Below are 15,218 nucleotides of genomic sequence, written 5' to 3' on the forward strand. Positions count from 1 at the left end.
ATAGGGATTTGATCATCAGAGGGATTCTCAAGTGCCTATCAAGCCACAATATGTGACCAGTAGGCTGCATTTGGCTTGATGAGATGCACAGCCTAGGCAAAGAAAAATCCAAACAGCCAGTCTTCCCCATATTATATCTCAGTATTATTCGTTGTATTTCATATAATGGATAACAGGATTCCTGGGAGGGGTATCTGGTGGGGGGGGGGGTAGGAGGGAGGGAAAAAACACTTGTAACATATGCTTGAAAAAAATTATTTTATTTTCTTGAAAAATACAGTACACAGCAGTGTGTCTCTTCCTTCATCCTGTCACCACTGATTCACAAAGATAACATGATCAATTGAACCCAAATACTAGGCTGTTATAAATCCTGAGAGACAGACTCGGTTACATGCTGATTTACATTAAGACAGTTTGCTGAAACAGAATAGTCTTTCTTTTAACATAAAAGAGTCCCTTCCTGAACTTATAAATCAGATACAAAATCTGCAGGATTGCTTTACTGCAATGGCCAACTAAAGGTTTCTCTAAAATCCTCATTGTGAACAATTGTAATTAGGGTGGGTCCTAAATAGCTAGATCAAGAAACATAAACATACCAAGCATGGTGTGCATATGGGATATGCTACAATTTACTGAACATAATTGATACATTTAGAAACAGTGCTTATAGTACATATTGTATTAATCATAGTTAAAGGCTCTATTCTTTCCTTCTCTTGAGCACTTTGGGAATTTTTAAAAAAATTATTATACATCATCTTTGGAAAAGATCCAGATGTCAGCTGTCTATGTTTTCCAGACAGGTATTCTAATGCACAACCAGAAGTACAGAAATTGGATTATCCATAGAGAAGTTATGTGTTTTTCACTAGGAACAGCTTTATACCAACAACTGGAAACTGGAAGATTTAACTGTAGGGTCATCTCCAGTGAGGTTTAGATACAAAAAAAAAAGCTTTTGATCTCTAAAAGAAATATGATGCAGAGAAATATTTACAGCCATGATTTATGATCAGCAGAAATCATGCGCTGCCACTCTTGCTTGAATACACTTCTGATTACAGGTGGGAGATTGTATAAATCAGGGGTAGTGAAACTGCGGCCCTCCAGATGTCCATGGACTACAATTCCCATGAGCCCCTGCCAGCAAATGCTGGTATAAATGAATGAGCTAAAAAACAAAACAAAACCTCCCTGCATACATGGGGTTAGCATGTCAGAGACTGATAGAACTTTATGACATTTTGGATTGTTTTTTTAAAAATAGGGAGCATTGAAACATGTGACTCCCCACATATAGTCTTTTGATAGTAAAGTCCAAACTGACCGACATCATTTGATTCTACTGAGGTAGTATCTCAACGCTGATTGTTGTTGATCATGAAACTATCTTACTGTGCTGAGCTGAATGAAGGCAGTAAATCCAAGAGATTGCATGCTTTTGCTAGTCATGTTAGGAAGAAATGTATCTCTATATTCTATTAAAACAGCAGCAGTTTTACCTTCTTTTATCAGACAGATTGTTCAGGTAACATGCAGGTAACTCTACATCAAACAAGTGGCATTTCTTCTTGTATTTCTATCTGTTCTGGGGCTTTAAAAACTCTAATTTCCGCAGCAGAGTCAAAGTAGACAGTTTTTTCAATAGTACAGACTCAACGTGTGATAAATGAAAAAAACAAGTCTGACAAAGTTAAGTAGTTTCATATCACACTGATTTCAAGGAGTGGTATTGATCAAGGATGTCTGAAAGTACCTAATTTTGGCTGGATAATACCCAAAGTATGTTGTAATTCCTTCTTGTACACACACAAAAAGAATAGCTTCATATGAAAATTATGTTTGACACCTCTCAGGTGGCCAGGTGCAATTAGGCTAGTGATAATTTTTGCAGCCATCTTAAATTTGATGCTCAATCCATGCAGTTAAGTCATTTGTGAACATATGGACAATTGTAGACCTACTATTCCAGTGTATCCTCTTATCCCCTTGTTGCATGCTTTCCTCACATGTCAGAAAAGATTCCTGAGATAGACAATAAATAATTGGAAGGATGACAGTACTTTGGTTAAACTTCTTTCCCCCTTTTAAGTAATATCGTTCATTCATCCTTTTAAAGAATATCTTTCATGAACTTTTTCACAATGCCTATCACCATTATAGGTGGCATCCCAGGATAAAGAAAATAAAAACGGCACACATGTGTGCGCACATACACACACACAGAGACACACACACATATGTTCCTGGCATACCCAGACTCAGGCCGTAATATGGCTCAGCTGCCACTATGTTTGAAAGATAATGTGAAAAGAACATTAATCCCATTTGCAAGAGTGATTTAAGAAAACTGGGCAGTGAGTCTCACTCTGTGGATCAGTCTGCCATGGAGATAAAGCTTGGCTAGGAAGAATGCTCCATAAATCAGTACAAGAAGTGCCTTTTGGACTAGGAATATTATCCAAGACTCATCCCAAGAGATGTCTCCTAGTAAAGCTGGTAATTAGTGCTTTAGAATACTGATCTTAAAATAATATGGCCTACAATTAGGTCACCATTTGAACTCAGATACAAATCTGAGGTAGAGCCCCTCAGTGGCTTTCCCATTCTTTTTGGAGAAAAGAAAAAAGAGGGAAGTGTGAGGTTAACAGAGTGCTAGAGAATGAGTCCTGGTTCTCACAGGACGAAACACCACAGCTAAGGAATATGGTTTTCCTATTCGCACTGACTTTGTATTGTTAGAGATCAATAGGACTATATTACTATAAACTGGACAACTATTTATGGTTGACCCTCCTGCATCATAGGTAGAAGTTTGCAGTCCCTCAACTGTCAAGAAATCCTGTGTGAAGCAATCTGGAAGCAGCAGGACAGCTCTGTTCCACTTGCTGGTAAATAGAAGCATTGATCTTTCCTAGCTGTTTCTCTGCTTTTTAAATGAGCACTTTGAAAGAGAAACAGCTAGGGAAGATCAAAGCAGGGAACCATAGCTCAGTGGTTGAGCAGCTACTTGGCATGCAGAAGTTCACATATTTAATCTCTGGCACCTCCAATTTAAAAAGTGTGGAAGTAGGTGATGAGAAAGAGCCCTGTCTGAGACCCTGGAGAGCCAATCTGAGTACTGCCTTTGATGGACCAAGGGTCTGATTTCATATAAGGCAGCTTCATGCCTCAGTGTACATGTGTTCACATACATAAGCCACCTTGTGCCCTCCATTGTGGAGAAAGGTGGAGTTAAACAAAGTAGACCACTATAGGTAATAAAACAAGAGAGGAAAAGGGGGTGGGGAGATAACATATGGGCTCACAGTCAACAAAATAATGCGTGGAAACACCAGAGGACTGCTTGCCATAGCTCCCATAGCTGATGCAACAACATATGCATTAGAGTAGGGGTAGTCAACCTGTGGTCCTCCAGATGTCCACAGTCTACAATTCCCATGAGCCCCTACCAGCAAATGCTGGCAGGGGCTCATGGGAATTGTAGTCCATGAACATCTGGAGGACCACAGGTTGAATACCCCTGGAACTAATGACCCACATTAGTGACCAGTCTTAGGATGAAACACAATAAGCCTGTGATGGAAAACAATAAACCTGTGAAGGCTAGCCTCTACTCTAGCCCTTTCCTTGAAAAGAGAAAGAAAAACCTGTGCAGATTTCTTCACTATACAGACACTCACAGTGCAATCCTAAGCACAGTCATGCTTTTCTAAGTCCACTGAAGTCAACACACTTAAAAGAGCATAATTCTGCTGAGAATGGCACTGCTAGTCTCTACAGTCATGACCGATTATGCACAGAAATGGCTGCGCCGGGCTGCTGACAGTGTATTGCTGCGGAGCATAATGCTCTGCTATTTCTTGTGTCCCCACAGGGGAAGCATTTCAGTGGCGGAGCTGGTCTGCTGCTTTCCGCGTTGCTGTGAGGGACACATTTTGGCAACAGAGCAGCTCCACCACTGAAATGCATCCCCCCAGGAAAGGTTCCACTGCATGGGGGGGCAGGGTCCCCCCCCAGGAAGGTGGGATTGCATGAGATGGCATCGCACCTTCCTGCACGATAACAAACCCCCCCACATCATTCGACCCCATGGTGCTGCAAAGTGCCCTGGGGCTGAGTGGGACATTTTCAGTCCCCTTCCAGCCACCATATCACTTGGAAGGCCCAGCTCTTCGTTTATGCATGAGCTGGCCCAGCCGGGTTGCTGATGGCGGCCACGGTAATAAAGGGCATATTAGAAAATCAACATTCCCTTGCTGCAGGCCATCAGAGGCCCTAAAGTGGGCCAGGGCTAGGAGGAGGCCGTGCCGGCACTGATGTCGTGCATAAGCAGGGATTAGCCCTACCATCATGCAGGCATCGGCTTGGCCTTTCTTGCCTGAGCATAATTGGTCAGTGAGATGCTGCTAGAACACAAGCAGTGGGGAAAAGTTTTAATTAGAATGGTGGGGTGAATGGGGACAGAATTTATACTCTGTTCCCTTGGCATGGGCAGCACACAGAATGAAATTCTAAGGCTTTCAGATCACTTTTGGAAATGGGTCTTTGGCTATGTCACATTAACTTTCAAGATCAATGAACAGCAGTCATTTTACTTGGAATTACATGAATATGCCAGGCCTAAGAATGGAGCCATTAACCTTCAGAAAGGATTGTTAATCATTAAAAAAAAATAGAATATCCCAATGCCTACAATATTCTCATTTCTAGTCCTAACTACAGGGCACATTGAAGACAGTCAAGAACTACAAAATCAACTATTCAACCACATGAAGTCAGGAAAATATCCAAATAAATATATATATATATATATATTTTAAAATTATCATACAATACTTATTACAGTAAAAATTGGCATTGTTTTTCTTCAAAAGCAGAAGCACCAGTCTTAAGATATAAATGTGGTGTGTGAAATACAGTATAATACGAAGTGCAAATGACAGTTCAGTACAGGATGCGTATAGAAAAATGTGTACACTGAATTTTGTCAGAATGGGAACAAGTGTCATGCTGTATTAAAAAAAAAAAGCAAGGAGTCCAACTCAATCAGATGTCTTGTGTACCACGTATGTGGTTAAGGAAAACAAAGTAAATGTATCCAGAGAACGAAACGGGTATATTTATGGAGCTTGCTCAGGTGTACTCTTTCCTCATACCTCCCCCCACCACTTCAATCTTCAAATGATGCAATGCTTTTTAAAAAATACTTTGTTGACATTTCAGGCAGATTCTTCATAGGTTGATGTAAATTTTAATGTTGATAAATCAGGCCTTGAAAAAAGACATAAGTTTTATTTTCTCTTGTATTCAAAATGTTTAAGTTATTATGAGTGAACTGTGAAAAGAGATGACGTCCAATGCAGCGAATAGACATCAGCTTCAACATCATGTGACTTCTGCAAAGGCCGTGAGGTGGTTCTACGTAGATTAAAGAAAGGAGGGAGAAATGAAGAAAATAGTCAGAAATTTGTAACTCCTGGAACAATTTCCCCCCTGCCACTCCCCTTTTGGATAACTGTACAACCTTGCTGGATAAAATTCCCATGTGTTTATTATGGGGGCAGCCATACATCTTAACACCGCCCGTGGTGCCACGGGCGCCACGGACTAAATAAAACGGTAAGGCGTTCTGAGGCGGGATGTGTCCGGGATGAGGAAGGGTCCGGATTGGACCCTTCCTCCGGACAGACAATCGGAGGGACGAATCGGCAGGCGCAAAGCCCTCCGATTCCCAGCCCCTCCGATTCCCAGCCCCGAGCAATTGCGAGCCGCGCGCAGCGCGGCTCGCAGTTGCTTCTTTGCCGCCGGCCTGACGCCCCGAGAGGCCAGCCCGCATGGCCACAACAGAAACCTCCAGGTAAACACCAACATAAAAAAACAACAACAGACGAAAAGCCCCATTCCTTAGCGCGCCTCGTATTAAGCAGCCGGCCTGGGGGCTCCCAGCCCACATGGCCGCTAAGGAGACCTCCGGGGAAACACCAACATAAAAAAAAAAAAAAAAGGCCGGCCGCTAGGGAGCCCCCGGCCTGACGCCCCGAGAGGCCAGCCCGCCTCCGGGGAAACACCAACATAAAAAAAAAAAACCAACAGACGAAAAGCCCCATTCCTTAGCGCGCCTCGCATTAAGCCGCCGGCCTGGGGGCTCCCAGCCCACATGGCCGCTAAGGAAACTTCCGAGGAGAAACAGACATACAAAAAAAAAAAAAAACGAAACGCACCATTCCCTGGCGCGCCTCGCATTAAGCCGTCGGCCTGGGGGCTCCCAGCCCGCATGGCCGCAATGGAAACCTCCGGGGAGACACCGACTTAAAAAAAAAAAAAAACAGACGAAAAGCCCCATTCCTTAGCGCGCCTCGCATTAAGCAGCCGGCCTGGGGGCTCCCAGCCCGCATGGCCGCAATGGAAACCTCCGGGGAGACACCGACATAAAAAAAAAAAAAAAAAAACCCGAAAAGCAACATTACCTGGCTCGCCGTCTATAGCAATGGTCCCCAACCTGCGGGCCGCGGCCCGGCGCCGGGTCGCGAAGGCCATGGCGCCGGGCCGCAGCTCCCTCTCCCCGCCCCCCCCCCGCAGTAAAAAACTTCCCAGGCCGCAAGTTTGCGGCCCGGGAAGCTACTTACTGCGAGAGGGCGGGGAGAGGGAATCAGGGCCGGGCTGCGCCCGTGCAGGCCGTGCCCGCGCGGCCCGATCCGCGGGCGCGGCTCGTGGGCGTGGCCCGATTCGCGGGCGCGGCTCGCGGGCGCGGCCCGATCCGCGGGCGTGGCTTCCGGGCGCGGCCTGATCCACGGGCGTGGCTTCTGGGCGCGACCCGATCCGCGGGCGTGGCTTCCGGGCGCGGCCCGATCCGCGGGCATGGCTTCCGGGCGCGGCCCGATCCGAGCCTGATTGGGATGTGACTGGTTGTGCCCACCCCCCTCCAACCTGGCGGCAGGCACTCTGGCACAACAGATGCCACTGTGTCCCTGCCTGCTGCCACAGGAGGAGGTGGGTGGCCCTCTTGGGGGTGACGGGAAGGGAAATGGGGCTGACCGCTACTTCCCCCTCCGCCCTCAAGCCCTGCCTCCAGGGAGCCCCTCAAGCCCCACCACAACCCTCAGTGGAGCTCTGGAGGCTCACAGTGAGAGGTGCGGGCCCTCTTTTGGGTGACAGGAAGTGAGCGCTACCCGGCACTTCCCAAGCTCCACTGCAGACCTCGGTGCCACTCTGGGGGCTTGCAATAAGAGGCGAGGCCTCTCTTCTGGGGGCAGGGAGGGAGGGTGGACTGCCCCCTTCAGGCCCGCTAGCGCCCATTGCATCCCTGAATACAACAAGCTTGCAGGCTAGTCTAAAAATATTACACATATTAGCAAATGGATTACCAAACTCAGGGGAGAAACAGTTGTTGAAAAGAATATCCATCAGTTCTCCCTTGAAAAGTCCTTCATTTCAGAAGGGTGGTCCTTCAACTCAGTTTACTCCTAGTTCAGATTATGACTGGGGGGAAATAATTAAAAATGCTCCCCACATCCCAGTTATTGAACTCACCTTACGCATTTGCTTCGTATGCAAATAATAAGCAGGTGTGGATGTTTTTTTCTTAATAATTGGTTCAACCCTCAACTCTAATGGATTACTGGATGTTTGATTAATTTTTTATTATGTAACAAACTGCAAAACCACAAGATGGATCTGGTTTGCCTTAATAAAGCTTTATTACTGCACTCTCTGCCCTTCTTAGAAGAAGGCTTACCCCTAGCCAGATACATGGCACAGAAGGAAGTTGTAAAATGTTAAATAAAAATGTAATTTTTATGTATTAAAAACATTTCCGTCAATAAAATGTCCCCCATACTTGTGTTACTCTTTCTGCTGATTCTTTCACTAGGATGGTTCTGCATCTCTGTTCTTTTTAGTGTACACTAAAAATAGAGGTTGGATATAAAACAGAAGCCTACAGTTGTAAGAATAGCAACCTAAGGTTTGACTGTGTCTGTCACATGAGTGCAGGGCCACTGCAGGATATTCTTCTTACAACTTAGTGCTTGACAAGAACTATTCTGTTTAAAGGAATGCTGCCATTTGGTTTCCCATCCAAAGCAGAAATTTGGATGTTACAAGAACTGTTAAGAAATAATTCCCAAAGGCAAAATTCTTGTTAGTTACATCTTTGTTGTCAATATGAACAGACCTTAAAACAAAAGACAAAATTTGGACCTAGTGTTGGAAATCCTCATGGTATTCAATCCTCAAAGCCCTCTTCAGGTTTTTCAACATCAGCCACAGTGACTGACAGGCATCTCATGGACAGTCAGATGTGGTATAAATATGGTCTTCTTCTGCCAGGTCACAGATAAGGAAGAACATGATCTCAAGAACAAACCAGAACAAACCCATGAAAATAGCCCTGGTTGTGGGGATTATGTGAGCCACTTGCATGATCCTCTAATGATCCTTTACCTCAATGGTTCTCAACCTTCCTAATGCCCAACCTTTTAATACAGTTCCTCATGTTGTGGTGACCCCAATTATAAAATTATGCAAGTGTTCTTTCACAGAAATTAAACCGAAATTGACCAATGGCGTGAAGATCCATTGTTCATGATTGTATATAAACTTTTTCACCCCTGGGGGTTTTCAGTTCAGTTCTGCCTCTTGTCCCACTGTGCTGATCTTGCTCTTCTCCGCTGCTCCAGAGAGATGAACGCTCTATCTCAATCTACTCTGCAAGGCTATTGTGTGGAAGAGCAGCGATGTTGGCCACTTTGGGAACCCCTTGGAGAGAAGGGTGGGGTACGAACTGAGTAATGAAAACCAATTATTTGGAAGAACAAAAATTGAGTCCAGGAGGAGAAGCGGCAACAGTGGCGGCACCCCCCACCCGGGCCAAGCTGCTTGCTCTGACATGACCCCTGTGAAAGGTTCGTTCAACCCCCAAAGGGGTCCTGACCCCCAGGTTGAGAACCACTGCTTTACCTGATTTCTGAGTTCAGTGGTTTGTGGTGGGGTTGGGTGTGTCCGCTGCATCTTTGTCAGCACTTAGCTCAGCCGACATGCTGACACACTGAGTACTGTTTCAGGAAGTGGGGTGGGAGTTGACTTCTGCAGCCCTGTAAACACCAATAGATAGCCTTCCAGAGCTGACAGGCAGCCCTAGCCACTAATCAGAGAGCTTCCATTCTGCTCTATGGGAGCAGATTCCTCAAGACAGCCCCTTCTTCTGGGCACCCAGCAACCAGGAGAAGAGGGCTTGTTGCAGCTGGGATCTGAGTGTTGATGGAGAAATGGCCCCCTCCCTACTCAGATCCTGATGGCAGCTTCTTCTCCCAGATACCAGGCACCCTGGTGAAGGTGGCTTTTTGCAGCTGATATGTGAGTGGGAAGGAAGACATCCCCCCCCCTCCAGACTGTGACGGCAGCTACTTCTCCTGGGCACCTGGCACCCATTAGAAGAAAGCTCATTATAGCTGGGATGTGAGTGGACAGGGTCTCTAACCCCCCACCCCCAGGGGTTACAGCTTCTGCTCCTGGGTGCCTCACAATGCCTGCGAAGCCTCCTAGTTGCAGGGTCTGAGTGGGGAGTGGGACATTCCCTTCCCTGACCGGGGAGACAGTCTCTGTTTTCTGAGAGCCATCCTAGCAGGATGTTTCATATCACATTCTATGCAGGGAGAAGCGAAACAGACTGGCCCAAACCAGACTTATTTGTTCTGACAGATTGGGTCATCTGGGTTTAGGAATACCCCGAACCTTGAACCTAATCAGAATGTTCTGGTCTGTGCCCATTGCTAGTCACACAGCACTGCACAGTAGGGATGCTCAAACATCTTACATCCTGCTGCTGGTCAGTTTTCAGTTATTGATTTATTGTTCATTTGTGGATGTTCAGCAGATTTCTCCATTGTATTCTGTTCTAACAGTGTAGTACAGCACAACTGGCTTTTCCTGCAGTCGTGGCTACACTTTTGAGCTCTGTTCACATAGGAAGTGCTTTTAAGATGGCTAAGCAGACGAGACTACTGAACAGAAGACCCGCTGAAGAATTCCAAGCTCATTGGCACTTCTATGTAGACTATATGGATAAGTAGCTTTATAATCAGTATTACTTTTGTGATGTGATTGGAAAAGGAATGGTCATTCTAATCTTTCTATAATCTTGTGTATTCTTTATTTTTTCTTTCTAATAAAATATTCAATAAATACGTTTTTTAAAAAGCAAGGAAGTGCTTTTAATCCGCTAGCATTATTTCTTAGGAGTTTCAGGTAATGGCTCCTGAATCCTAGACTATTTTGACATGTGGTGAACTTCCAGTTTAGCTAACTAATTTAATCTCACATTTTGTTCCCACTGTGGAGAAAGTTGCTCACCTTGGAGCCAAACACTAAATACATACATTTCAGTCCCACAGTACAGAATGAAGTTAAGTCAGCTGTGGCTCTTTTAACTTCCAGGCTAGTCTTTCCTGCTACATCACATCCAAAAATATATATCTGCTCTCTTGGACTGTACCCTCACATTCATGGAAGACTGCTCTACCGCTGCTGTACAGCAATAATTCATAATTGGATTATCCTGTGTGGACAAGCTAATCCAGTTGCAAATGACGGCTGTAGCATGACAGTGGCATGATGTGCAAATGCAGCAAAGGGGCCATGCCAACCATATTATTTTGCTAGGGTTTTCTGCCTGTGAATTCCAGAAACTCATTCAAAGGAACACAGCAAACAAACGTAACACCATGCAAGAAAGCTGATCATATTCTCAAGCCCTAAACGAATGTTTGTACCCCTCGGTGTTCTCACTCGCTTCATCCCAGCAGTCACAACAGAGATGTGTGTGAAACTGTGTTGTTCTGACACAGACCGTTTATGCACTGGAGGTTTCATGCCTGGCTGCAGGCTGGAGTTTTACTCGGGGCAGGTTGTCCCACCTCTTCCTGCACCCACATGGGGGAGCACTTGGCCTGGTGCACGTTGTCCACCCCTGGTTTGTGCTCCTGCACAGGAGCTGGGGCAGTGAAGTTCCCAGTGCATAAACGGTCACAATGAAACAGCTTTCAGGAACAGCAGCAGAGGGGTTTTAAAACATAGCATGCATAGCAATGTTTTTTCCAACCAATACATTTTTTGGAATGGATACTAGACCAAAAGGGACAAACCAATAAAACCAGGTAAGGAATTACTCTGACTAGGAAAGCAGAATATTAAGGGTGAACCTTAAGTGCAGGTTTTAATGTAATAAATAAATAAATAAATAAGTATATCATACTGCATTTGGTAGTTTTGATATTTTAGTCTTCGAGACATATTGACATTTTATGAAAAACAAGGAGTCCATATGAAATATTTACAAATTTCATGTAATTTATGAATACAGATTCCTTGTTTTGTATTGTGATTTCCACTTTAGATCGTGAAATGCTTTTAACTGCTTATTAAACATGTAATTACTAACTAAATGCCAATTTTGAAACGACACATCTCAATAAGCAATTTTGCTTTAATTTTCCCTTCATTACATTTTAAGTAATTAAGCAGAGAATGCAAAAAGAGCTCCCTCCAATCCCAGTTCTTGGAATGATGTTTGCCTGCACTGAAGGCTGACATGTCTGCTGCTATTTGCAAAATCACACACACACCAGTGCGCTTTCTCTGCGCACATACGTTTATTGCCTTATATGAAGATGTTCAAACTGGTCCATTCCTGTAATCCAGGAGAAAACCCTAAAGAGGCGTTCTTTAAAAGAACTCTGTTGGAATGGTTCTTCTTGGCTATCACCAACACCTTGATTGTGCCATACCTACAACAATTATATTTACAGAATAGCATTAGGCATGTTTTCTGCTTGGTACTGCATGGCAAGCACATCAAGACTCAGACCCAGCCACCTTTCTTCATTGACATGACAGGAAAGAGAGGGTTCCCTTTGACTACCAAACAGAATATGCAGAGGATTATGGCACCTACAGGGACAAAAGGCAAGTGGGACGAGAGAGCTCTAGTAAGTCAAGGAATTAGATGAGATCACTGCATGAAGGATCTGGCTGGGTCCAACTGAAACTCATCTGTTTGCGTGACTTCTATTTGTAACAGCTGATTTGTCATTGAGGGTGAAAATGAAAATAAATTGGAAAAACATAATGGGAAGGGATATTTTGAGAGGTTTCCCCATAAAATGTTCTAGTCCTAGACAAACCAAAATATTTGCCAGAAAGCTGTCTACAGAATACTACTGATTTCTTCAAACATGCCTGGATGTAGATCAAACTGAGGACTTCTTCACTACTTTGGTGCTGCATTTTAATTATTTGTTCAGGGATGTAATAGCTGTAATTTGCTTTAGGAACCAATTCTTTGCTGGAAAAGGCTATGAAATTGTCCCCCCTTATCATAATATTTAAAGAGTGGTCTGTGCTATCTGTGAGTGTTTACCCATGCACACAACAATGTATCCATGGCTACTAGCCATGGTGTCTAAAGGGAGTCTCCACATAAACATCTGTAATACCAGTGTCAGAAGGCAGTATGAGAGAAGGCCTCACCCTCTGTACCCTGTTACTGGACCTCCAATGTAACCGGTTGGCCACTGTGTGAGACAAGATGCTGAACTAAATGGACAACTGGCCTGATCCTGCAGGGCTCTGTTCTCATGTTCTTAACAGTGAGTATATAAAATTTGTTCATTCATTTAACTGAAAATATGTTCTCCCCTGCCTTTCCCCACTCCCTGTTACTTCTATCATATCACATTTTAGACTCTGTGCTTATTGAGGCAAGGAGCTTCCTTGCTGCAGTCCATAAAGCAACATGAAAATTCAGAGTGTTATATGAAACAACTAAAAGTTTGTATTTGCATACACACAAAATGCCTACAGACTGGCTTTCTGTCAGTTACAACTAACACAAAGCATATAACAAAAACAAGCCCATGCTACTTGAAGGATCATTTAATAAGAGGATAAGGTTTAATACGAAACTATAAGTGAAATTGCCAGGACAATCCTATGTGACCCCGTTCATAATGAAACACCTACACCAAAGATATACATTGTACATCTATTTTTGTCTTGAGAATCTAATCTTATCTTTTCTGACAGTATATTTATGGTTTATGGATAAGTCCTATATTAACTTTAGCTGCAGCTTTTTGATTAGCTGGAATAAAAAATCCGTTAGCACCTCGCATGGGAGTACGTGAGGCTCATCCGTCTCCATTTAAAGAACAAATGAACCGAGACCTGTCAAACTGATGGTGTTAAAGAAAATGCTGGCCCTGCTATTTATTTATTACATTTTAATCTCACCCTCCAAGGAGATTCCTTTCCCCCATTTTATCCTCATAACAATCCTGTGAAGAGAGCTGGACTGACAGGAGATTCATCAAAGGTTATCCAATGGAAGAGCTGGGGTTTGAACCTTGATGTCTTTGGGCCTCGCCTGGCATTCTCATTCTTATACAGCACACTTGTGAAGGGGAAAAGAGAATGTTCACAGTTCTGTCTCTGTGCTTTCTTTTATTCTTTTCCACAGTTCATAAGGAAGAGGTAAATGTTGTTAAAGTTTAATATTTTCCTAGACACTTCCCAAGATTGCCATTGAAGTACCCAAAATATGTGAAATGCTGTATTTTGTAAAGCAGCAGGGTAATATATTTTACAGCTGATTGACCCTTCTTGGGCAGCAGTAGTTCGCCCTTTATGTTTCACAGAATGGCCTGGTAATCCTTTCAATATTGCCCCCCCCCGAAAAAAAATACTCACTTGTCTCTGTAATGTCCCTTAGGCAAATGAAAGTATTGCTATCAAGGCTAAGAGACCCCTCAGTTAGATAGGCCACACTATGGCCATTCCACAACAGGCTGGACTTTGGGGCCATTTAGCATCTAAAGAGTCTGGAGCATGGTTGATAACAGTGCTGGAATGACTGAATGTTTTAAAAGTTGCCCAAGTATATATATATAGGATTAAGGAACTCTTATGTATCTTCTCCACTGTAGAAATTATATACTATGCTTCTGAGAGAGCTGTACCACTTATTGTGAGTCTACTACAAGTGTCTTGCCTGTTGTTGTTAGGTGCGAAGTCATGTCCGATCCATCGCGACCCCATGGACAATGATCCTCCAGGCCTTCCTGTCCTCTACCATTCCCCGGAGTCCATTTAAGTTCGCACCGACTGCTTCAGTGACTCCATCCAGCCACTTCATTCTCTGTCGTCCCCTCAATCACTCCCAGCATTAGGCTCTTCTCCAGGGAGTCCTTCCTTCTCATGAGGTGGCCAAAGTATTTGAGTTTCATCTTCAGGATCTGGCCTTCTAAAGAGCAGTCAGGGCTGATCTCCTCTAGGACTGACCGGTTTGTTCGCCTTGCAGTCCAAGGGATTCATAAAAGCCTAAATCAGTGCCTCTCAACAACCCCTCTGTCCATGTCAACACATAACACAGACACTATACCTTGCCTACTAGACAGAGTTCAACGAGATCTGAACACAATGGAAAAATAGGCAAATGAGAACAAGATGCAATTTAATAAAGATAAGTGTAAAGTTCTGCATCTGGATCAGAAAAATGAAAAGCATGCCTACTGGATGGGGGATACGCTTCTAGGTAACGCTGTGTGTGAACGAGACCTTGGAGTACTTGTGGATTGTAAACTAAACATGAGCAGGCAGTGTGATGCAGCAGTAAAAAAGGCAAATGCCATTTTGGGCTGGATCAACAGGGGCATCACATCAAAATCACAAGATGTCATAGTCCCATTGTATATGGCACTGGTCAAACCACACCTGCAGTACTGTGTGCAGTTCTGGAGGCCTCACTTCAAGAAGGACGTAGATAAAATTGAAAGGGTACAGAGGAGAGCGACGAAGATGATCTGGGGCCAAGGGACCAAGCCCTATGAAGATAGGTTGAGGGACTTGGGAATGTTCAGCCTGGAGAAAAGGAGCTTGAGAGGGGACATGATAGCCCTCTTTAAGTATTTGAAAGGTTGTCACTTAGAGGAGGGCAGGATGCTGTTTCTGTTGGCTGCAGAGGAGAGGACACGCAGTAATGGGTTTAAACTTCAAGTACAATGATATAGGCTAGATATCAGGAAAAAAATTTTCACAGTTAGAGTAGTTCAGCAGTGGAATAGGCTGCCTAAGGAGGTGGTGAGCTCCCCCTCACTGGCAGTCTTCAAGCAAAGGTTGGATACACACTTTTCTTGGATGCTTTAGGATGCTTAGGG

The 15,218-nt window shown here is 44.1% G+C and overlaps 1 protein-coding gene across 1 annotated transcript in view; it reads right to left on the reverse strand.

The window, feature by feature from the left end:
- Positions 1–241: 241 nt before the first annotated feature.
- Positions 242–15,218, reverse strand: part of PLPPR5 (phospholipid phosphatase related 5) — a 95,894-nt gene continuing 80,917 nt past the window's right edge. Inside the window, exon 6 of the mRNA XM_077332987.1 lies at positions 242–5,427. Within this exon, the coding sequence (XP_077189102.1) occupies positions 5,395–5,427 (33 nt within the window). The 3' untranslated portion in view covers positions 242–5,394. The remainder of the gene's footprint in view (positions 5,428–15,218) is intronic.

Source organism: Paroedura picta, chromosome 4, assembly GCF_049243985.1.
Source record: "Paroedura picta isolate Pp20150507F chromosome 4, Ppicta_v3.0, whole genome shotgun sequence".
Taxonomy (NCBI): Eukaryota; Metazoa; Chordata; class Lepidosauria; order Squamata; family Gekkonidae; genus Paroedura; species Paroedura picta.